The sequence below is a fragment of the Myxocyprinus asiaticus genome, chromosome 22 (assembly GCF_019703515.2).
Source record: "Myxocyprinus asiaticus isolate MX2 ecotype Aquarium Trade chromosome 22, UBuf_Myxa_2, whole genome shotgun sequence".
NCBI lineage: Eukaryota > Metazoa > Chordata > Actinopteri > Cypriniformes > Catostomidae > Myxocyprinus > Myxocyprinus asiaticus.
This window is the reverse complement of record NC_059365.1, coordinates 16,680,296-16,703,599: the sequence shown is the minus strand read 5'-3', so window position 1 is coordinate 16,703,599 and position 23,304 is coordinate 16,680,296. Positions and strand designations below refer to the sequence as shown.

Below are 23,304 nucleotides of genomic sequence, written 5' to 3'. Positions count from 1 at the left end.
AATCCAGCATGACTCTTCTGTGTCTTTATTGAGTCAGAAATACAGTTATATTCATTCCTGGATTTGTCCTGTCTGCTGTTATTGCTCTGTTATATAGAGCACTCACTGGAGTGTTGCTCGTTGACTCTGACGAGAGGAGAATTTGGCTGTCCTCCAATACTGCTTCTTTTGCAACCCTGTGAAAATACAGGACCCTTCAGTTTCCAAAAAATAAAATCTCAACAACCCCAATGTGAAGGCAGAGAACTCAACATCCAGATCAACTCATAAAAGCAAGCAACACCAAAGTTTCATCCAAGAATACAGGGCTTTTAACTTTGAGCTGTGTTGTCACACAGGGGGGTAAAAATAAACGCACTAAACAAAAGTGAAAAGTCCTTGCCGTATAATTGAGTATAAACTGCGCAACTAAGAGTAAACCACCACGGGCCTGTCAGACCCACTCTGTCGCACAATTCATCATGGGGCACTAATTCTCTAACAACATTACCTAGTCCTTTGCACTATACATTGTCACCCACAAACTCAATCAGCTTCTTTAGCCCCAAACACAAAGAGCATTGGATCAAGACCCTGGAAGCCTGCCTTCACTACTGCACAGTGCTCTGTTAAAATTGCTGACTCTGGCTTGACAACATTAGCCAAAGATTTGGTAAGCATGGGAAATACAGAGAGCATTATGTGTCAGTGTTCTAGATAAACTGAACATGAAAAGAGTTGTGGGATACATTCCATGTGTTCCATGTGTTTTAGCTCAGCTCTGAGTGTTAAAAACAACCTGGAATAAAAGTTGACTCTATTTACTTTCTTAATTCATGATTCATCAGTGCATGTTATTCTAAAGACAAGAAAAGATAAGGTAACAGCTTTCTATACCTCTGAAACAACTTTTCTGTTGATGTAACTAAGGCCACATAGGTGGGGAAAAAATATTAATCTATGATATCAAAACTTCTGTTCCAAACCCTTGTAAGATGCCTAACTAGGCCGCATTTAAAGAGGTCATGTCATGAGGAATCAAATTTTCCTTGATATTTTGACATATAAAAGGTCTTTCAACTATTAAATCTATTGTAAATTTCAGAACTCAAAACTTAATCCCCAATGCAATAAAAGCAAACCAATCTGCAAAAATTCCTCATTCTCTATTTCCTGGACTACCCTACGTCACTAGGGGGCCCATTCATTCATGACCACCTCTACAGCTCAAAAACATCAATGCCTACTTTTACATCAACTCTATTTACTTAGCCCCGCCCCCTAGTGCTTTAGTTCATAACTGAGAAGGACAAACAAGGCCTTCTGTGCCTTAACTATTCCTGAACACCAAAGGGGACCCATCTGGACTATTTTAAATTGTTTTTGTATTTAAACATGCACAGACAGATATCTTTAACCGCTTGATACAAATCTCAGGCCGTTTTTAAAAGACGTGGTGTCAAGCTACAACTCTGAAGAGGAGAAGCCATTCTCTGTCATTCAGCTGCTGCCTCTTGCTGTTTTGAGCACAAACGTGTCATGGACGTGTTTTTTTCACTCATCTGCACTATTTTTAACTCTTGGTGTATGAAAACATGCGCTGGATGGATGTCTTTGACCATTTAAATGCGTTTCTGGCGATGTGCATGTTAGTGCAGGACGATACTGGAAAATGTCTTCAGCGTATTTAAGCATGGATTGCATGTTTTTCGTCTCATATCAGCGTGGATTGCTTGTGTACCAGTCATAAAATGAAGCTTTGCAAAGGAACTGTTATTGAAGTTAAAAAACACTTGGACCCGATGCAAAACAGTAAGTAAACAGTTAAATTCATGAATATTTCAAATGTCATGACAGTTTGATATTTTATGGTGCTGACACCCACGTCCATTGTTTAATATGGCAGATAGCATCGAAAACGTAAACAGTTTATAAACTTTTATATGATGCAGTACCACAAAGTTTAATAGTAAAAATAGTAGTTCCATATTATTACAAATGTACTTTTTTTACCTAATTATTGTTTGTGATATTTTTTGTGTGTGAATACACTATCATGTTCTAGCTTAGCAACATTCTAACGTCAATCTCAACTACACAAACTGAGTAGAATTGACATTATGTTCTTTAAAGGAGATTAGGCTATAGGGGGAAAACAACTAAATAAAAAAATAAAAAAGGCGGAACAAAAGTATAATAAATGCATTCTCAAAAAAAAAATAAAATAGCTTTCAAGTCTGAGAGGAGAACATCAGGTGTCTGAGAAACCCTGGGCAATGCTAAATCACTATCTTTTGTCGAAAATCACAGCTGAGACTTACTGCTGATGACTTTCATTACAACATTGAATTAGAGCACATTGTAGACATCAAATGTTCCACAAATTAATCAGCCCAGCAGTTGAACACTATACTCCCACAATCAAACTTCTGTTTCTATAGTGCCGTGATCATGTCTGACAAATTAACGCAGACTTTCTGTGTATTTGGAAAATAGAGAAAAAGAAAGAGAAGAAAGCGAGAGAAAGAAGGAAATGCATTCACACAGATTTTACTTCAAAGAAAATATCCCAGCATAAGTCCTTATACAATGTGGCATTCACAATCTTTCCTGACTGCAATGGTGCAGGTGTAGCAGTGGCTACATACTGCTCAGATAGTGACAGAAATTGTTGTTTTTGTCTGCAAAAGAAAACTGGTCCTGATGCTATTGTTTTGCTCCATTCACCACAAAAGCTCAGCAGGAGCAGCTTGTGTGTGTGTGTGTGGGAGAATCTATAGTTCGTACAGTTTAAAAATCATTATGTCTGTGGAGAGTCCTCATAAGGATAGCTGCACCAACGTGTGTGTGGGAAGGTTTAAGTGGTTTACGAGGACATTTTTTAGGTTACAAACTGGTAATTACAAGGGTATTATGCTATAAATGTGGTTTATGAGGACATTTCTAATGTCCCCATAATTCAAATCGCTTAACATACTAAACAATGTTTTATTGAAAATGTAAAAATGCAGAAAGTTTTTTGTGAGGGTTAGGTTTAGGGGTAGGGTTAGGGTTAGGGGATAGAAAAAAAAGAGGTGTTTGGGGCTCCCAAGAGTGACCCCTAGTGTCACTACATCGACACAACGTTGAGTGAGTGACAGATAGGGGACTATAGTTCGTACAGTATAAAAAGCATTATGTCTATGGAGAGTCCTCATAATGATAGCTGCACCAACATGTGTGTGTGCGCATGTGTGTGTATGTGTGTGTGTGTGTGTTCAAGATATATAGAGAGAGACAGAAAAAATGAGATCTGGCTTTTAAAATCTCTAAAGAAAAATGTGGAAAGGTCTTGTCAGATTGCAAGATCTATTTCTAAATATTGTATGCATGTGTGTTCATGTGCTCAACTAATAGAGCACTCCAAGCTGACATTAGAACCGGTATTGTCTACAGTAAATAACAATCAGCCCAGCACAGAGACACGAAGACAGTCGGGTAACAGACAGTCGATGTCTTAGAAAGGTCAGCCAGCTAAATATAACTCTATCTTCACCCTTCCCTTTATGATATATTGTGGTGTCTGATGGTCGGCCAGAGGGCGGCAGAAAATTCTACAGTGCATTGAGATGAGAGGGTACAGTTAAGCCCAGATTTACTGAGGGCCCGATTGATCTGTGCACATAAAGGCCCCCTGAGTCAGCCTGGGTTTGTTTCATTAACTAAAGCTGGAATGTAATGAACACAGCAATGGCAATCTTGACTCCAATATTCTAGGGGAAGCGGGAAGAGGACTGAAAGAGACCTCTCAAGGGAGAGTTGTAAAAAGACAGGAATATTTAATGCTTAAATCAATGTCCAGACTGGCTCTTATATCAACTAATGCATGTTTTAATCATTCTTTGCTGAGATCAATGTTATTTAAATGTGGGGCGTGGATGCTGACGCAGAAATTTACAAGTGTTCTCCTTTCACCTGCATGTGGGGGCAGTACAGGGACTTTTATGAGCACATCTGTCAGCTGCCCGTAAATTTCCTCAAGATTTTGAAAAATGGAAAGCACTGCAGCTCATCTCTTTATTTGTTTGATTGTTCAGATTTCTTTTTATTTATTAATTTTTAAAAAAAATTTTTGTGAAGTCACAAGGTTTCCATGCTTTAAACCACCTTTTTTTTGTGTAAATATGAACTACAAACAGAAAAGTACCAAAAAGTATCACAGAATTACCATGGTAATACCATGGTTTTGTTTGAGTATCTTGGATTACCATGTAAATACCAAGGTACATACACATGTCAGTTAATAAGTACAATGATATATATCAAAGTACCATGGTATTGTGTTAAAAATGAGTGATTTTAAGAACAAGTGTGCATGTTAAATCAAAGTAAATAGCGCCAAGGTCAATGATATTACCATGTTTTTTTGAACAAGTAGTACCATGGAATGGTTTAAAGTACCATGTTAATACCAAGGTACATGAATAAGGTAATCAATGGTATTGCAATCTGATGCTATTGCTGTACCATAGTACTACCACCACACTTTTTGTAAGAGACTTTCAGTTTGAATGTATGTAAATGTGTTTACCTTCCATCGAATTACTCTATAACATTTCTCTCCTTCACAACCTTAGTGTAGAAGGTCGATACGACCTTTGTGGAGAATTACAAAAAGCTTTTACACAACCTCTCCGTTAAGCAGAGTCCTGACAGAAAAGAAAGAGATGCTTCATCTTAAAAGATTTTTGGTCAACCACCAGCTGTGTGACAATCGGAATGTTCACTATGGACTTCTTGTTTTTACTCAAGGTTAGATAAAAGTTTAAACATTTGCAAATAGCAAAAAAGACAAAAAAGGAAAAATAAATTGAATAAGTTAATACAAGTAGTTGGTACTTGACTCTGTGACTCTGTGACACTTGGCCCTTCCATTAGATAAATATGAGATGAGAGAGAACACAAGAGAGAGAAGTATCAGTGAAAGCTGACATGTTTAATAGAGAATCATTAGTCATCTACTTAAACACTCACTTTGGGTTCACTTCAAGGGAATTTAAAACATTAATTCTGGAAATACATTCTTGCACAATCCCAGATTTCTATGACCAATCAGCATCTACATCCTCTTTTAACAGTGCATGCAAATTGTGAAATATTCATTAAACACATGCGTATACAAGCACAAACACCGGTATACAAATGATTGGCACACATGTAGTCACTTCATTTTAGCAAGTATTGAATGATTTCAGTTTGCTCTTTTTGATATGATTATCCCAGCATGCAACTTTGATTTCCCTCTTTTGGTACTGATGCTCTATGCTTCCTTATTAACGAGACCTCTCCTGATGCTCACATTACACGATTGACTTCAGTTAATGCGGAGAGCATTTATACCGTACCGTAATACCATTATCTTCATCGCAAATCTCTCTCCTGCAACACGGCTGCGTTAGGGGGCATGTCTTGTTCGGTTAAATCTTGTTGGTTTAATGCGAGTCTGCCCCCACGTTTCTGCAAATTTCACATTAACCGAAGCATGATTCATGGTAATTCATTCAGAGTTAATGGAACCGATAATAAAAAAACAAAAAACAGAAAACAATGAAATATAATGGCCACTCCCAAAATCCTATGATGGAATCATACTGAAAAGAAACAGAAGCTATCTGTAACACATGTGAGTCAGAGTGCTACACGTCTATCGTCACTGGCCTCCCACATACAGACACAGACGCAAGCAGGAAAATATTTAAGCTTCAAACTTAATTATCTTAAATGTTTTTTTTTTTCTCTCTCTTGTAAAAGAAAAAGAAAGAAATCAAATAGAAATCCCAAACACATTTTTTCCGAGCCTGCAACAAAGCTTCTTAAATGCTTAGTGACGAAGATCAGTGTGGGAGAATACAAATAATCCAGCAGACAAAAGCCGCCAGCTCTTCTCACAGCATGGGGCGCCAAGGTGTCTTTGCTTACCAAACGTGACACGAAATGCTGATAGCCGAACCACTGTCAAATACAACTCGCATGGGGCTGCAACAGAAAGATGGGATAATTTCTCATCTGGCTGGAGTAAAATTACCTATGCAAACAAACACACTGCACAGTGCAAAAAATGACAGTCGTCACATCATCTCTGTCTAGTTAGCTGACTACTGCTCTGTACGTGTCGACTAGTCATCACATGCAGTGTTAATCTCATCTTCGAAATTACTGACAAAAATGTTCACTGGTTTTTTGATGTTGTCAACAATAACGAATATGAGATGAAAAAGACGTATCATGATGATAATTGAACTCTTTTTTATTAAAACATACAGTTGACGGTGTTCACGTGACACCATGCGAGAAGCAGACATGTGAGCCACAAGCTCTGCGAACTTTGCTAGTTTTTTAATTATTTTCATGTTATAATCTGGTGAGATTCAATACACTCAGTTACATACTTGCTCTTTGAGGTAACATGGCAAAGAAATCCTCAGACTCTGGAGACATTAAAATACACTTACGAGTGTAACGATTCAAGCTGAGACATCTGGCGGCCCTGCGAGCCGGGGACTCGATTTGGACGGCACGTCGAGAGAAGAAATTCAGCGTCAACATGTCGGTGATGCTAACGAAGGTTGTTGCTGACTTGGAGGAATACATTGATCGATTACGGTGATGGAAACAAAATTCTCTGAGTTGTTTACAAGAGTGACAGAAATTGAAAAATGAATAGATTATCTTGAGTCATCGGAAAGGGAATTATCCGCTAATCCGCCCGTGTCCAAAATAGATTTGGAATTAATTTTGGAAAAACTGGAATATTTCGAAAATATGAGCCGAAGGAATAACATACAAATTGTTGGAATTCCTGAGCATGAAGAGGGCAGAGATATGGTGAAATTTCTGGACGAGCTCTTCCCGAGTCTGCTCGACATAACAGGTCATAAACTGGAAATCGAGTGAGCTCACAGAGTCCCGGCTCGCAGATCTGCTGAGGGAGACAGGCCCCGATCGATTCTGGCCAAATTTCTGAAATCATCCGATAAAGATCTCGTGTTGCACCAGGTGAGGAGCAAAGGGAAGCGTTCTTGGAAGAACCATAATATTTTCTTGTTCCCGGACTTTGTGAATTCGACAAGAGAGAAACACAATCGGTTCAGGGAATGCAAGAAACTCTTACACCAACAGAAAATAGCTTTTGCACTGATGTTCCCGGCCAAACTGAGAATAGAAACGAAGAATGGTCGCAAAGTATTTACAAGTCCAAAACAGACACTCTCCTTCATAAATACACTGGAGTAAGCCATTTGATGTTTCTTATATTAGTGGACTGCCTCGTTGTTGAGGAACTCTATTATCTGAGAAAGCTGGGTGCCATCTTTGATTCTTTTTGCGTTGGCTCCGCCTAGCGGCTGGAGTTTGTTTTATGACTCCAAGAAACTTTTGCATTGATGGAAGATCTGTTTTACACTGAAGTTCCCAGCCAGATCGAGAATGGACACTATGGATGACCGCAAAATATCTACATGCTCACATAAAGGACATCTTTTATAAAGTTGACGGGCTGAGTAAGTTATGTTTTTATTTTTATTTTTTTATTTTTTTGAGCGGCCTCCAAATTAGTTTGGCTCTTGATCATCTGAGGAACCGGGATGCCGGTTTTGTTTTTCGTGCTGGCTCCGCCTAGCGGCTGGAGCTTGTTTTGTGGAATTACACTACTTCGGCACAGTTGTGGATAAATCTGTGCGTTCTTTGTGCTTATGCCTCCTGTTGGCTGAAGTTTGTTTTTGTGGAGTGTTTTTGAGGGACAGTGGAATGATTGCGTCATCTGCTGCACTCATAACAGCCGGCTCACTGAACAGTTGTTTGTCTGTCCGGGGAAGCTGAACGGCTTTATATCGGCTGGGGTTTGTTTTGTGGAGGAACACACCTTTGAGACAGTTCTGTGAATGAATCTACATGTTTCTACAAGGTCTGTGTAATCTTGTTTTTGACACACAATTTTTCTTTTATTATATCAGTATGTCAAATGTTAATATGAATAAGTTGTCTCTCTCCATATGGAATGTGAATGGGTTGGGGCACCCTATAAAAAGAAGGAAGGTTATTTCTTTTCTTAAACGTAAGAAATATGAAATTGAGTTTCTTCAAGAAACACAGGGGAGTTATTACAATGATAAATAAACATCTACAATTCAAATGTCTCAAACATATTAAAGATAAATTAGGAAGAGTCATTGTTGTTTTAGGAGAAATTCAGGGGCAAAGATTGATTTTGGCTAATATTTACATTTACATTTACATTTATTCATTTGGCAGATGCTTTTATCCAAAGCGACTTACAAGAGAGGAAAACATAAGCGAATCATCTTAGGAGACAGTGGTATGAAAAGTGCTGTATTACAAAGTATCACTAGCATCATAATAGTATTCAAAATAGAATAAAGTGCAACAGAATTGTTTTTTGTTTTTTTTTGTTTTTTTTTAATGACTGGTTAAGTGCTCATGGAAAAGATGTGTTTTTAGTCGTTTTTTGAAGACAGAGTCGTTTTTTGAAGACAGCATTATTTACGCACCTAACGCTGATGATCAGGGCTTTCTTATAGATCATGACATAATATTGGGAGGAGACTTTAATTTTTTGATAGACTCAGTCCTTGATCATAGTGAAGCAAAAGTGTGTAAACCCCCTAGAGCAACATTGACGCTTCACAGGATGTGTAAAAATCTTGGTCTAACAGATATCTGGAGACTTTTGAACCCATCTGGTAGGGACTATACATTTTTTTCATCAGTTTATAAGATTTACTCTAGAATAGATTTTTTTTTTATATCTAAGTTCCTCATTTCATCTGTTGTGGAGTGCTCAATTGGAAATATTTTAGTCTCAGATCACACCCTGGTGAACCTGTTGCCATATACAGAGAAAAATAAATCATATAGTTAGCGCTTTAATGTATCCCTTTTACAAAATCCTGATTTCCAACAAATGTTAAAGACTGAAATCAGTGTCTATATGGAGACCAACTGGTCCTCAGTATCTTCTGTGGGCGTGGCTTGGGAGGCACTTAAGGCGGTTCTTAGGGGTCGGATCATACAGTATGCCTCATTCCTCAAAAAATCCAAAGCACGAGAACTCGTGGAGATGGAAGGTAATATTAAAAGTGCCGAGGCAGAGCTGAAGCACTGAATGTCATTTGAGAATAGACCCGATTGAAATACAGATATAATACTATTTTGTCGCGGAAAGTGGAGTTTTGGTTGTTCAGGGCAAGACAGTCATACTTTGAGTCAAGGGACAAAGCAGGGAAGCATTTGGCTAGATATATAAAGCAGAGAGAGTCTTTTTCTACCATTCCCTCAGTGAAATCTGCTGGTGGTGAAATATTTACCTCAGCCATTGATATTAATAATGCCTTTAAAGAATTCTATCTTGATCTCTATAGTTCCACGTCTTCGTCTACTGATGAAGATATCAGAAACTTTGTGGAACCATTAGAACTCCCTAAACTGACGAATGAGCAAAAAAAAAACTCTCTTGATTCTGAGATAATCTTGGAGGAACTTGACGAGGTAATTAAGTCCTTACCTACAGGCAAGGCTCCAGGGCCAGATAGTTTTGCTGCTGAATTTTTTAGATCCTATGCTACAGAACTGGCTCCACTTTTGTTAGAAATCTATTCTGAATCATTAAAGAATGGGAAGCTTCCGCCAACCATGACACAAGCCCGGATCAGTCTGATTCTTAAAGACAAAGATCCAAATGAGTGAAAAAGTTACCGTCCAATTTCCCTGATCCAGCTAAAATTTTGGCTAATCGATTAAGTAAAGTTATGACATCTCTTATACATATAGATCAGGTGGGGTTTATTCGGGGCCGCAGCTCTTCTGATAACATAAGGCGTTTCATCAATATTACGTGGTCAGTAGTGAATGATCAGACTCCGGTCGCTGCCATCTCACTTGATGCTGAAAAGGCATTTGATATGGTAGAATGGGATTATCTTTTTAAGATTTTGGAAATGTATGGGTTCGGGAGTATGTTTATTGGTTGGATCAAGTTACTTTATAGACACCCTGTAGCAGCGGTACAAACAAATGGATTAATTTCAGATTATTTTACTTTGGATAGGGGCACCCGTCAGGGTTGCCCTCTTTCCCCATTATTGTTCTGTCTTGCTCTGGAAGCATTAGCAGCCACGATAAGAAAGGAGGATGATTTTCCAGGGGTGATGGTGGGAGGCGTGGTGCTTAAGCTTCTGCTTTATGCAGATGATATTTTATTATTCGTCTCTGACCCTACTAAATCTATGCCTTGCCTCCACAGAATTATTCATTCCTTTTCTAAGTTCTCTGGATACAAAGTCAGCTGGTCTAAATCCGAAGCTTTGGATTTGACAGCGTACTGTCCAGTAACCTTCCAGCCAGGTGCCTTCCAGTGGCCCAAACAGGGCATTAAGTATTTGGGCATTTATTCCCAACAAATTTGTCTGATTTAGTCAGAGTTAATTTTGACCCTTTAATAAAAAGGCTTTCGAGCGATGTAGACAGGTGGGCTTCATTACAATTATCGATGATTGAGAAGGTTAATGTTAGTAAAATGTAAAATTTAACTACTTGCTACAGTCTCTCCCGGTAGATGTCCCCCTCTCTTATTTCAAGCAATTTGATAGCATAGCAAAGTCTTTCATTTGGAGTGGTAAGCGCCCCAGATTACATTTGAATAAGTTACATAGGCCAATTGACAAAGGTGGGCTAGGCCTACCCAAGATTTTTATTTTATTATTATGCATTCAGTCTCAGACATTTGGCTCATTGGTCCCTTCCACCTGAAAGAGCCCCTCCCTTTTTCTGCATTGAACAATAACTTCTTGCCCCTATTTTGCCATTGCAAAGCCTTTCCATCAAACTAAATAGAGAAGTTAAGTTACACCCTGCTATTTCACATTTGCACTCAGTTTGGACAAAATTGTCCAGAGTGTTTAATTCAGATAATTATCTAAATGTTGCCTCGAGCCTATGGCTAAACCCCAAACTATGCATTAATAAGTCCCCTTTTTGTTGGTCAGAGTGGATTGCGAGGGGGGTTAATTCACTCGGTGATCTTTATGAGAGTGGTGTGATGAGATCCTTTGAAAATTTGGTTCAATATTTTGGTATCCCCAGATACCTTTTTTAGGTATCTTCAGTTACGCCACTTGCTCTGTACTATTTTTGGGAGTAGCATACACCCCCTTAAAGCAGCAGATACTCTAGGAGAGGTGATTTCTGCTTTTGGAAAGGGCCATGAGGCATCAGTGTATTACTCCTTATTAATTCAGAGTCTGGGGGACGGAGTCTCAACCACTCTCAAGAGATTATGGGAAAAAATTTTAACCTGGAACTGGAGGAGGGAGAATGGGCTAAGATTTTAAAAAAACATAAAAACTGCATCGAGAGATGCAAGGGTGCACCTTATACAATTCAAGATTTTACATCGGTTCTATTGGACCCCCTCTAAATTGTATAGGCTTGGTCTTAAAGACGCACCCACCTGCTGGTGATGTCAATCAAAGGATGGAGACATGGCCCATGTTTTTTGGTGGTGCGCTGAGATTCAGGAATTTTGGTTGAAGGTACAGAGTGTTGTTTGTGACGTGTTGGGCATTCAAATTTCGTTTTGCCCCAGACTCTGTGTTTTGGGTGATGGGGCGGTCATCGACGTAGGTGACAAATACATAAACAATTGGGTCCTCACCAGTGCGATGATAGGCAGGCAGATTGTTTTAAGAGGTTGGAAGTCGGTGGGAGCACCTTCAATTCGGGAGTGGTGCGAGGAGATGGGAAGGGTGGCAGCCTTCCAAGAGGTAACGTGTAGAAGGCTGGGGATATGGGATTCTTTTATTGGGAAATGGGGTAGATATTTGATGTTTCTGGGGGGCTCTCAGAGTGGGTAGGTGGAGATAGTGGTATAGTTTATAGTTGTAAGTTTATTGTATGTGTATATGTATGTTTGTATGTGTGTATATGTACAGTGCATCCGGAAAGTATTCACAGCGCTTCACTTTTTCCACATTTAGTTATGTTACAGCCTTATTCCTAAATGGATTAAATTCATTATTTTCCTCAAAATTCTACAAACAATACCCCATAATAACAACGTGAAAGAAGTTTGTTTGAAATCTTTGCAAATGTATTAAAAATAAAAAACGAATAAAATCGCATGTACATAAGTATTCACAGCCTTTGCTCAATACTTTGTTGAAGAACCTTTGGCACCAATTACAGCCTCAAGTCTTTTTGAGTATGATGCTACAAGCTTGGCACACCTATTTTTGGGCAGTTTCTCCCATTCTTCTTTGCAGGACCTCTCAAGCTCCATCAGGTTGGATGGGGCGCGTCGGTGCACAGCCATTTTCAGATCTCTCCAGAGATGTTCAATCGGGTTCAAGTCTGAGCTCTGGCTGGGCCACTCAAGGACATTCACAGAGTTGTCCCGTAGCCACTCCTTTGTTATCTTGGCTGTGTGCTTAGGGTCGTTGTCCTGTTGGAAGATAAACCTTCGCCCCAGTCTGAGGTGCAGAGCGCTCTGGAGCAGGTTTTCATCAAGGATGTCTCTGTACATTGCTGCATTCATCTTTCCCTCGATCCTGACTAGTCTCCCAGTTCCTGCCACTGAAAAACATCCCCACAGCATGATGCTGCCACCACTATGCTTCACTGTAGGGATAGTATTGGCAAGGTGATGAGCAGTGCCTGGTTTCCTCCAGACATGACGCTTGCCATTCAGGCCAAAGATTTCAATCTTTGTTTCTCATGGTCTGAGAGTCCTTCAGGTGCCTTTTGGCAAACTCCAGGCGGGCTGTCATGTGCCTTTTACTGAGGAGTGGCTTCCGTCTGGCCACTCTACCATACAGGCCTGATTGGTGGAGTGCTGCAGAGATGGTTGTTCTTCTGGAAGGTTCTCCTCTCTCCACAGAGAAATGCTGGAGCTCTGTCAGAGTGACCATCAGGTTCTTGGTCACCTCCCTGACTAAGGCCCTTCTCCCCTGATCGCTCAGTTTGGCCAGGCGGCCAGCTCTAGGAAGAGTCCTGGTGGTTCCAAACTTCTTCCATTTATGGATGATGGAGGCCACTGTGCTCATTGGGACCTTCAATGCTGCAGACATTTTTCTGTACCCTTCCCCAGATCTGTGCCTCGATACAATCCTGTCTCGGAGGTCTACAGGCAATTCCTTGGACTTCATGGCTTGGTTTGTGCTCTGACATGCACTGTTAACTGTGGGACCTTATATAGACAGGTGTGTGCCCTTCCAAATCGTGTCCAATCAACTGAATTTACCACAGGTGGACTCCAATCAAGTTGTAGAAACACCTCAAGGATGATCAGTGGAAACAGGATGCACCTGAGCTCAATTTTGAGTGTCATGGCAAAGGCTGTGAATACTTATGTACATGTGATTTGTTTCGTTTTTTATTTTTAATACATTTGCAAAGATTTCAAACAAACTTCTTTCACATTGTCATTATGGGGTATTGTTTGTAGAATTTTGAGGAAAATAATGAATTTAATCAATTTTGGAATAAGGCTGTAACATAACAAAATGTGGAAAAAGTGAAGCGCTGTGAATACTTTCCGGATGCACTGTATGTATATATGTATGTGTATGTATTTATATGTATGTATGTGTGTGTGTGTATATATATATATATATATATATATATATATATATATATATATATATATATATATATATATATATTTATTTTTATTTTTATTTTTATTTTTATTTTATTCTCCATATATGTGTGTACTTATGTAAGACCACTGGGATGTTCGTTTGGGGTTGGGTGGGATGCTTGATTGGGGAGGGGAAGTAGTGGGAGTTAATGTTGATTCATGATATATATGTTTTGTTTTTCTTTGCTTTGGAAAATCAATAAAAATGTTAATCACAAAAATAATTAAAAAAACATACAGTTGACAAAAATAAGAGAAAAAATAAATACTGCAATACATTAACAGCGTACAACCAGAAGGAGAAACATCTGTTTTTACAAGAAGAAACATCTAGAAAGAATTGATTCATATTACACATATATAGTATGTCTGGCATTTCCTAACTTGAGCTGCGTAAACAGAAAGAGCTGAACACCTGCAAAATGATACGCTTTACAAATGGGGTAATTACCTCACTCAAATGCATCCAATATATACATGAGATTAATCACTATATCCACAACATATACGTAATTTTACAGCTAACATCTGCACAGACACTGAGCAAATAAACTTGAACTAACTTACGTGCTAGTCATAATGCGTAACTTGCATTATGAATACGCTGTTTCCTTAAAAAACATGCTACACGCAATGCAATATCCCAAACTGGCGAAAACACAGAAAATGTGTAACAATCTCTAAAACATGAAGAATTCTACTAAAGGCACCATGTAACATTTTTGATGTTAATGTTTTTGATGTTAAAATAACCACACATGCAAATCATACATACAGTAAATTAGGCTTTATACGGTGCCTCGTGTCTATACCGGGGAGAGAGGCAACGCGCGCATAGTGGGAATAAATCAGCACAGATTCCCGCTAAAGCATCACTGATGCAGCACTGAAAGCACATTATTCCCACTCTGCGTGCGTATACACGTATGCTTACACAATCACTTAGAAAGGTGTCAGAAAACTAGCACAGAGATTTAGAACTCGGTCCGGACTGAAATATCCTTCGGTCCGGATCCGCCTATTGAGTACCCCTGTTTTATACTGTATGTTTGATACATGTTTAAATTAATAAATGTTTATACATTTTTCTAAATGCTTGAATATTTTATTTTATTAAGTTAAGTCTGTTAAAGTTTGACACAAGTTTTTGTCATTATCAACATTACCATCAACTGACATGGTGACAGCAGGAAGAAAATGTCTCTGTCCACAAAGGCTGTTAATAAACTGTAACAGCCAAATGTATTTGGAATTCTGCAAAGTGAAAATTAAGTGACCCTGGAGTGCTTTGCATTTATAAAACATGTTATGACCAAATGACTCTGCAGACATCAGAAATGGTCTGAAGTCTGAGTTTATTCAAAGTGTTCACATACAAACCAAAATTATGGCAAACCACTCTGAAACCAATCAAGTGTTGCCCACAGGCTGACAGAAACTATAAGTGAGTGAGACTTTTTTCACAGTTTATGACAATGCAAGATGAAGGCATATGGTACTGGATATATCTATGCTTTTGTTTCTCCACTCACACACTATCTGTTAATGCAGTGCTGGAGTTTCAGCTAGACTTGCCAGAAACAGCAAAGACTGCATGGTGTTTGTTGAGTCATTTACATAAGGTAAACACTGGCCTCCTTTTAGTGGACGACTTTTTGAGTACTAAACAAATGAGTTGTGCAAGCCATACTCTGTATTTCCACAAATGTCAGTATACACTTAAATTTTGTAGTTACACACTCCACATACTCTAGATACTGTATACTGGCAGGAAATTATAGCAACCGTGTGGCATAATAGAGCCCCAGATAAGTAAAGATCATTGGCACTTTGGGACGTAGCATCTAGGCATTAATCAGTCCCTCAAATTGTGGGGCTTTCAGTCATCAAGGCTGCTTAATAAGACAATAACCTGGACACCAGGCCTCATTACCAAACTCCCAGTGCATATCACCCTGCATCAAATGGAACCATCGATAAGTAGGTTTGTTTTGTCTGCCTCCTAGGGAATCAGGATCTTTAATTTATTATTGACCTTTGTTTCCCCCCGTTTAAAGTGAGCTGACCAAAACTTCCTTTCTACTAGCACTGGTGGGTTGTGACCCAAAAATGGATCACAGGTCTGTTCTGATAAGGTTGCGGACAGCAGAAAAAAAAAAAAACAATACTAAATGTAAAGAAATAAAATGCAACTAATCATATAATTGTGTGTAATTAGAATATTAAAATAAGTAGGCTTTAAAATGGAGTCAAATCCGCTTCCTATATCTTTTGTTGTTGACATCAAAGGTTGTGCATCCAATCACACGAAACACTATTTTGCTGGAAATTCATCTGTCACTTGATAGAAGCCAGCCAAAGTGAGCATATGTCAACATGGACATGCATGACATGCATTTGATCTCGAAAACAATGAACAAAACAATTTAAGTTAAACAAAAATATGAATCAGACTACATTAAACATAGGTTCACTTGCAATGAAACATGATTTGTGTGCATGAAACCATTAAAATTGAAGAGACATTTAGAATCCAAAATTGTCAATTTTCCTATTCAGCCTAAGTAATGTTAATAATTTTGCAAATTGTTGGCCCAATGAAGTTCAGGGTATTATTAATAACGTTCAATGTTTGATATTAAGGGCATATTTTACTGTGTTGGCTTGCCACTTGATGTCTAATATAAAATCTGGGTCTTAAAGTAAAGTCACTTGAGAACCACTGCATTAACATATGCAAATTACAGTCTAAATGAAACTTTCACTATGATGGTGGAAGATGCGTTACAGACACATGTTGATGAATAAAGAATAGACTTATGCCACAACTTACAGAAAATATGACAAGTGTTGAATGAGGCAGATAACATGGATTCACTGGTGTAAAATATAAAAGGCAGAGTGGGCTATTTTTATCTCAAAAACCTTTGACTCCATGCCCAATCAGAGATTGACTGGAAAGCCCATGCCTAGACCTAACTTATCAAAAGCATAAATGGATGTTTTAGTCTAAACGGGTGGTAGGCTTTGAAACGCCTGGGAGAGTATTTGGAAAGAGGCAGAAGGAGGGTGATAATGGATGAAAATTTCCTCCTGACCCCAATCACTCTCCCTCTGTGAGTGACACCTGTCTTTCAAAGTGATTGGTGCTGCTGACACATCCATATAACAAGGTAATAGAGGAAGATGAGAGAGCGAAAGATCTTGAAGCACATTCCATGCACAAAAAAGCAGGGGAAAAGATAGAGGTGAGGCTTCAAAGTGTGTAAGAAGTGGAAAGACAGAAATGACAGATTGACTTGCTTCTATTTTGAACATATACTTTCCTTCTAGTGAGAACACATCAGCTGAAAGCAATATCCTACCTCAAATTCCGCATCTAATTCAGTTTAACTACAAGAAAGCTTGATTTTCTCAAGCACAGATGCAGTGAAGTATCAATCAAACCCTATCTAAGTTTGTTTTAGCAACAACAAGAAAATAATCATTATAACTCATTACATCGTGTCCTAACAAGAAGTGATGCGACAAGTTTCCAGTGACAAGCAATTTTTCTGTCTAAACCAGGTTTTTCATTTAAATTAAAAAAAAAATGTATCCATGGGATCCCAAATATTTTGATTGTCTTGCGAGGGACACCCCCACCTAAAATATAAAAATCGCTATATATTTTCATGTATAAAGACTAATTTAAACTGTGTGAGAAAAACTGTAAGTATGATATTATAAAGACAACTTAAATAATTATCTTTTATATTCATATTCTGCTTAAGTCAAAATAAATTATTAAAATATTATCAGGAATAAACTTAACTTATTATAAACTTAAATGTATTATAAATTAAATGCCATTAATGTAAAACCCTGTAATTACATATATATATATATATATATATATAATATCAATATTTGGTGGAATAACCCTGATTTTCAATCACAGCTTTCATGCGTCTTGGTATGCTCTCTACCAGTCTTTCACATTGCTGTTGGGTGACTTTATGCCACTCCTGGCACAAAAAATTAAGCAGCTCAGCTTAGTTTGATGGCTTGTGGCCATCCATCTTCCTCTTGACCACATTCTAGAGGTTTTCAATGGGGTTCAGGACTGGAGATTGGGCTGGCCATGACAGGGTCTTGATCCGGTGGTCCTCAGAGTTGGGGAACATTGTCAGAGCAGAAGGAAGCAAATTCATGCTTGATTCATGCGTCCTTTACAAAGACGAATCTGTCCGATTCCAGCCTTGCTGACGCACCCCCAGATCATCACTGATCCTCCACCTGGTTGTCTAATGGTAAGACAGAGCCCTTCAAGCCACAGTGTCTGCACCCACTGTGAAATTTGGTGGAGGGTCAGTGATGATCCAGGGATGCTTCAGCAAGGCTGGAATCGGGCAGATTCATCTTTGTGAAGGACGCATGAATCAAGTCACGTACAAGGTTATCCTGGAAGAAAACTTGCTTCCTTCTGCTCTGACAATGTTCCCCAACTCTGAGGATTGGTTTATCCAGCAGGACAATGCTCCATGCCACACAGCCAGGTCAATCAAGGTGTGACCACCAGATGAAGACCCTGTGATGGCCAGCCCAATCTCCAGACCTGAACCCCATTGAAAACCTCTGGAATGTGATCAAGAGGAAGATGGATGGCCACAAGCCATCGAGCAAATCCGAGCTGCTTAAAATTTTGCGCCAGGAGTGGCATAAGGTCACCCAACAGCAATGTGAAAGACTGGCAGAGAGCATGCCAAGATGTATGAAAGTTGTGATTGAAAATCTGGGTTATTCCAACAAATATTGATTTCTGAACTCTTCCTAAGTTAAAACATTAGCATTGTATTGTTTAAAAATGAATATGAACTTGTTTTCTTTGCATTATTCGAGGTCTGAAAACACTGCATCTTTTTTGTTATTTTGACCAGTTGTCATTTTCTGCAAATAAATGCTCTAAATGACAATATTTTTATTTGGAGTTTGGGAGAAATGTTGTCAGTACTTTATAGAATAAAACAAAAATGTTCATTTTACTCAAACACATAACTATAAATAGTAAATCCAGAGAAACTTAATTTTGCAGTGGTCTCTTAATTTTTTCCAGAGCTGTACACACACACACACACACACACACTCACATATAATGACTACGTTTACCGAAAGACTTTTAATTTGGAGTTCCTTATGCAGTAGTCATTGTGCTGAGGACAATGTCCAGCTAGCATCCACTGCTTTTCAGTATGATGTGCCTACACGTGTCCTGCACCGTAAAAAACATAAACAATGCTAAGAAACAGCGGCCATGAGATTAGCATGGCAATTAGCCGGGAGGCAATTATCAGATGGCAAGATGAAGATGACTGCCTTTCAAGGTGTTTCTTTACGTGTTTAATAGCTGTTGAGTAGTTTGATAAATTGTCAGAGTGAGTTTGTGTGATGTTGGAATTCACGGCTGACGGATCTGTTTGAGGACAGATACAGTCAGAAGTCAATTAATTAGAAGTTTTTTTCATGAACCCCCTCTGACACTTTCGACAAACCATGCAAAGGTTGAAGATGCCACCGAATTAACGAGGAAGTGTGGATTTGAGGAATGTTTTTCTGGATTTCTGCCAGGAAGGTACCGAGGGGGAATTCAGTCGTCAACAATAACGTTCGCGCAAACAGATGTGTGGAGATGTGCGGGGGGAAAAAGCCACAATGTTTTCACTTGATGAACACACGTTCTTTGACATTTCAAAAACTTCTTCCTGCACACTGTGTTTTATGTTAATTGAGTGTGACATGTTATGCTGCAAGCAGTCTATTTACGTATATGCATTTTAACCCACAGATTGTCTTTAAATCATTGCTTTTGACTTACAAAAGCGGCTGCGGTTTGGGTCGACCGAGAAATGATTACCGATGCACATTTGAGAGTATAAAAAGCAGGTAAGAGCAACACAAAAGGCTTTTGAAATACATTCAGCTCTAAATGAGCTGAATGGAAATAAAAGTGAAAGTTTCATCACATGATGCACATATTTGGCATCTGTTCTCTCACACACCTCACACTCTAAAAGCCTTAAAGATTTCACTCACACCCGCAGTTTCTCATAAACACACAAGATACTCTCGCTCTCTCTCTCCTTTACTCTTTCTTGTGCACTCTCTCTCTCTCTCTCTCTCTGACACTTTATCTCTCACCTGATTCGTCATCAGACTTGTTCTCGTTCTCAGAGTCAGTGAGGGTGAGTGCGGAGTTCTCTCTGCTGGAGAGGCCGGAGCTGCGGCGGGACTTGATGCCATGGCCCCCCCACAGCTGGATGGCTCTCTCTGGGGAGATGGGGCCCTCTGGGTCGGAGTCTGCATCTGAGCCGGTACTTAGAGAGTAGCCACGTTGCAGGAGGCCAAGGTCTGGGCAGTATGCATTCTGATGAATAGCTGGTTCACAGATGCCCAACTCGGCTAAAGTAAAGTTCCCTAAAATAATAAGGACAAAACATATTCAGTTAACTTTCAGTACACATGCAGAGAAAGACTAACCTGAAAGAATCCACTAAGGTTTCTTGGATGCACCCTGTGAAGAGTTCAAGCCATTGAAAGAAACTACGCACTGCAACTACTGCAACAAGCGAAACTAACAAACAGAAGTTATGTCTCAGCAAAAGGAATGACTCTATCACACTCAATGAACTCAGTACTACATCAGTCATTTGACAGTAATTACAAATTTCAGATTGTGTAATTATCAGTGGTATAAAGTTAACTGTACTCTGCACAACATTGTGTAGACTCACAGCTGTTCACACCAAGTTCAATGGTGACAAAACAATAGGTATAAATTATTAACAAACAATTTTTACACTAAAACTACTCATCCTAAATGTAACTATGAAATGTGTCTTCCATTTTTTTTTCTAATGGTGTTTGGCCAGTGGTTCTGATTTTTACTTGCCCTGCCAAAATTTCTACTGGCCCCAACAAAAATAAAGAATAGCGTTTTTTTTTACCATCATGGCTTTAAAAAAAAATGTGTCAGAAGCTAAATATATACATTTTTTAAATATACAGTATATTACTTTTTAAGATAAAAACTATGTCATGTAAATAATTTGCAAGATAGCAGTAAACTACAGGTTTATGCCTTATGTTACCCCATATAAGCTAAATACATAATTAACCTCAGCCATCCTGCCATTAACACAAATCTTTTTCAGTGAAGAGTTCAGTGGAGAAGTTGATCACTCATTTAGTCATGATGTGAACTTTTGGGCCATGTGTAGTGTTTTCACAAGTAGGATCAAACATTTAGTCACTGAGTTAAAGATTTGATTGTTGGCTGAATGTAATAAACATATGAATCCCTGAGAGAGGAAACCTTGCCACTAAACCAGTTGTGACGTGTAATATACAGTAGGTAGATATTAGGCCTAATCTATGAATTAATAATGTGGATATAAATAGAAAGATCATACCTGTACAGTCCAGAAATTAGAAATGTAACAGGTGTGTTATGAGGATGATATGAAGTAGACTGTTTTAAATAGTCATCTTCACCATGCTTCTGAACAACTGTGAAAATAATAATAGCCATAGTGATTTTGCTTCTTTCCACATGAAACGGCATTAGCAAGTCAAATGAATGTTTATGTTTTGAAACAATATCTAACTGTTATATGTACAGTATACTTAGAATTTGGACACTGAGCAGCTCATGATATCCAGACAAGTGTATAACCGGGGTTTAACAAAGTTTAATTATGTTTCATCCAGCGCTTCATCTCTAAAGGTGGAAAAAATAGAGAAAAAGGTGTTTGTTTGAGAAAAAGTTTTTTTTTTTTTTATACTGTGGGAACTCTGTCCCTTTGCAGGTGCACATGCATGCTAAACAGCATCTACGCTGCACGCAGAGCAATGATGAGAGAGATGCTTGGAGAGAGACGTATTTACAGTCCAACAGAAAGAAACTATTGATTTCTTGTGCAGAGCCCATCTGAAAAAGAACCAACAAGTTTATCATAGAATAGCATAAAGCATTCTATGCATGGTACACTGGCGAGGAGACAAGAGGCCGTTCTTTTTGAATGGATGTCTGTGGAGGAGATGCTTCAGTGTGCTGAATAAATTGCTTTTGTGAGAAAACAGCTCATCACTTAATGAACTGACCACCTGTACACCAATCTTCAACATGTTTTACAATAAAAAATACTTTTTGGATGAACTATGTGTAGCGTTAACTACAATAAAATTGTTTGTTTTTTAAGGGAAGTCACAGGTGTCAGTTTACGACTCTCCCCATTTATTTGTATGGTATCCGCAAACTGTGACTTAATATTGTAAAACACTAGTTGACTGGTACACTCTCTCCTATGGTAAAAATGCAGAGGTTGTTTTCTCAGTATAGAAGATTTCTGTTCTTGTGATCCTATGTGTGGATTACAAATTTTCACCAACACATTAAAACGAAAACATGTGGAAATTTCCTGCTGTGTAAACATGGATTGTGCAGGGATAATTAAAATGTTGCATAATACGTGCAATCCTGCTCTGAAATTCTTGAAGTGGGGATTTTTCCCTATGTAATTTTCAATCCCTTGGAAATTGATGCTGCTAAGACACTTGGAACAGAGTGAGAACAGTTCTAGGAGAGCGCTTAGTGCTCCTGCTCGTTTGTCTACACGCTTTTGTGCCTTTTCGCGCTCAATATATAATGTGCTCACTCATCTCTGCATGCTCGATTAGAAGACTGTGTTCACTCCATGTAATTATTGTGCTCTGTCGCTTGTTGTCTGCTTGCACTAACATAACAGTATAAATGCGGCACTGTTCCGATTAACATTAATTAATACGTTATGAACTAACATGAACTAGGACAACTTTATGTATTTCCGTAAGTTACATTTTTTTACAGATTCATAAATTCTGTTAAAAATATATATACATTGTTAGTTCAAGATACCTAATGCATTAATGTAAATAAATAGAACTGTATTGTAAAGTACTACCAATAACCTCTAAATGAATAAAAGAAAGATCATTGCAGTATAATATTTCAAACATGGTGTAAATGAGTTCTAAGAGAGGAATTTTTTACTTCAAAATCATGTCATGCTTGTTTTCGAACTTTAAATTTGGACTTGGTGAAAATAAGCCTTTACTTTTTCTCTCATCAAGAAGCACCCAATGCCTTCAATAGTTATAGAGGAAGGAAGTATAAAAGAAGGCAGAAAGACCAGAGAGCATTTTACATCTCAAATCAGCTTAGACTCTAGGTCACGTTTGGTACAAAGCTAAGGGGCTTATTTTTCCCTGCAGCTCTTACATGCTGTGAAATTTCCCTACTACATTGACTCTGTGTGTGACCACACACACTCACACACATAATGCAATGGCAAGTGCATTGCCTATGCTTAGAGAGAGCTGAAAAGCACTCCTGCATTAACTAATTTATACTGTATATATATTTACATATTGCATATCATCCAAATTAATGCGTGACAAACTAACGTCACTTCCTGTTCCTGTTGCTGATGGCATGCTGCACGAGTGTTTGTAGCTTGCTAGCCTGCTTAGCATTGCTTATTATTCTTATACATTCATCGTTTTATCCTTTGCCATTTTACCATGTCCTTCTGGTTTTTCAGCTTTTCATTTGTGTGTAT

The 23,304-nt window shown here is 38.5% G+C and overlaps 1 protein-coding gene across 1 annotated transcript in view; it reads right to left on the bottom strand.

Annotated features, from left to right (window-relative positions):
• tenm2a (teneurin transmembrane protein 2a) overlaps nucleotides 1–23,304 on the bottom strand; it is a 378,826-nt gene that overhangs the window by 317,294 nt on the left and 38,228 nt on the right. The window contains exon 2 of the mRNA XM_051649776.1: nucleotides 19,847–20,122. Within this exon, the coding sequence (XP_051505736.1) occupies nucleotides 19,847–20,122 (276 nt within the window). The remainder of the gene's footprint in view (nucleotides 1–19,846; nucleotides 20,123–23,304) is intronic.